A 1,753-nucleotide genomic window follows, 5' to 3' on the forward strand; every position below is an offset into this window, starting at 1 on the left:
TAGGTTTGCCCACTGCTCTGAATTACAGACTAGGTGTATCTGCCAATTCAGCAACAAATTTTGGTTAAGGAAGGTATGATCACATTTATAGAAGCAATCTCTGGATATTTTGACTCTGGTGGGGCTGTCTCTCTTGAAAAATTCATTGCATTTTCATCTCAGTTATGCAATGCTCCATTGTTGCATTTCCCGTTTGCAGGCTTGCAGCAACCGATTCTATCAGAATCAGTTCAGTATCGGCAAGAACGTGGCGGTTCCTCAAACCAAAACGTTTTAACCAAAGATTCTGGCAATCCAATGCTGTCAGCACCATGATCAGCTGATCTCAGTCCAGCATTTAATTAAATTTGTGTTTTTTCTGATGAATTGCAACGAACACGAAAGATACACTTTGTTCACAATCACACACAGTTTCAGTGACGAGGAAGAGCCACTGCCTGCCATCCAGTGTTTTTCAATTTCAGAACTCAGAAGGCAAGCGAGGCGTAGGCAACGCACCCTGCAACCGAGGCGACGAGGCCTGCCACGGCGAGTCCATCAGCACCAGCGCCGTTGCTGTCGTTGCCGGCGGCGGGAGGGGCGCCCTTGGCCGTGGAGTTCTTGGCGGCGGGAGCCTTAGGCGAGGCAGGCGGCACCAGAGCGCCGCCGCTGGAGCGAGCCGGCGCGGACGTCGACGGCGAGGGAGAGCCGGAGCCCTGCTGGGCGGCCGGGGCCGGCGCGCTGGCGCCGCCGCTGCCGGCGACCATGACGATGAGCTTCTCGTTGGCGCGGCAGTTGGCCTCGACGCCGCTGATGAAGAAGAAAGCGCCGGCGCGGTCCAGCGCGAAGGACGTGCTGCCGTCGTCGAACTGCTTGTCGTAGGAGGAGGTGTTGCAGGCGTTGTAGTCCGCCGGCTCCACCAGGAGCACCGAGTCCTTGTCTTTGGGGTACACGAACACTACGGGCACGGACGGCGCGGGTTGCGAGAGCAAGAACAACGCAAAGATCACTCACGAGCTGAGACGATGCGCAATGTGTAATGCTCAGACGCAAATATGTGTGTGGGTGACTCACAGAGGCTGTCGCCGATCTGGAAGCTGGTCTTCTCCGCCCAGGTGTTGAAGGACTCGGCGGCGGCGTCCGGCACGGCCCAGCCATTGTCGCCGCCGACCTTGTACTGCGTGGCGCCGGCGGCCGCCGCCAGGAGCACGAAGCTGGCCAGCACCAGCAGACCACAAGATGATGAGCTCGCCATGGCTACAGCTGCAAACCACAGATCAACAAGCTAACGGTTGTGCTGTACTGCTGTCCCTATGCCTGCAACTTCGAGGCTGCCGCCACAACGGATATGTGATGTCAAGTCTTGGGGCAAGAGCAAGAACGCAACGGATATTTGTCGGCAAACGGCGCGTAGTCTCCCCTCTCTGCGACTGCGCCTGCCGTCCTGCTGCCCCAAGATCGAGGCTTTGCGGGCTGTGGGGTACCTTTGCTTTGGGTGGTCGGTCAGGTCACCACCTCGAGCGATGCTCTGCAGGGTGCAGAGCACGTGCTGCGGCTTCACCTTTTGCTGCGTGCGTGCGTGTGTCATCGTGTGCTAACCCATGGAGCATTGTTGCCGTTGGCGTTGCCTTTGGGAGGAGGAATTGATGCTTCCCATCCATCCCCACAAACGGCCATGGAATGGAAAAGGTGATGGCTTGTTTCGTTTCGTCTGCCTGTTTTGTGATCCAGAGTTCAGTACGGAGTAGCTGATAGATCGATGGTCAATGGGCAA

The 1,753-nt window shown here is 57.0% G+C and overlaps 1 protein-coding gene across 1 annotated transcript; it reads right to left on the reverse strand.

Annotated features, from left to right (window-relative positions):
• Positions 1–385: 385 nt before the first annotated feature.
• LOC136475747 (early nodulin-like protein 18) lies at positions 386–1,444 on the reverse strand. The gene is made up of 2 exons (XM_066473337.1): positions 1,054–1,444; positions 386–937 (listed from the first exon to the last, which is right to left on the reverse strand). Exons 1-2 carry the CDS (start codon positions 1,232–1,234, stop codon positions 468–470), a joined length of 651 nt encoding a protein of 216 aa, XP_066329434.1. The 5' UTR covers positions 1,235–1,444; the 3' UTR covers positions 386–467.
• Between the last annotated feature and the right edge of the window lie 309 nt (positions 1,445–1,753).

This window comes from Miscanthus floridulus, chromosome 8, assembly GCF_019320115.1.
Source record: "Miscanthus floridulus cultivar M001 chromosome 8, ASM1932011v1, whole genome shotgun sequence".
Classification (NCBI taxonomy): domain Eukaryota; kingdom Viridiplantae; phylum Streptophyta; class Magnoliopsida; order Poales; family Poaceae; genus Miscanthus; species Miscanthus floridulus.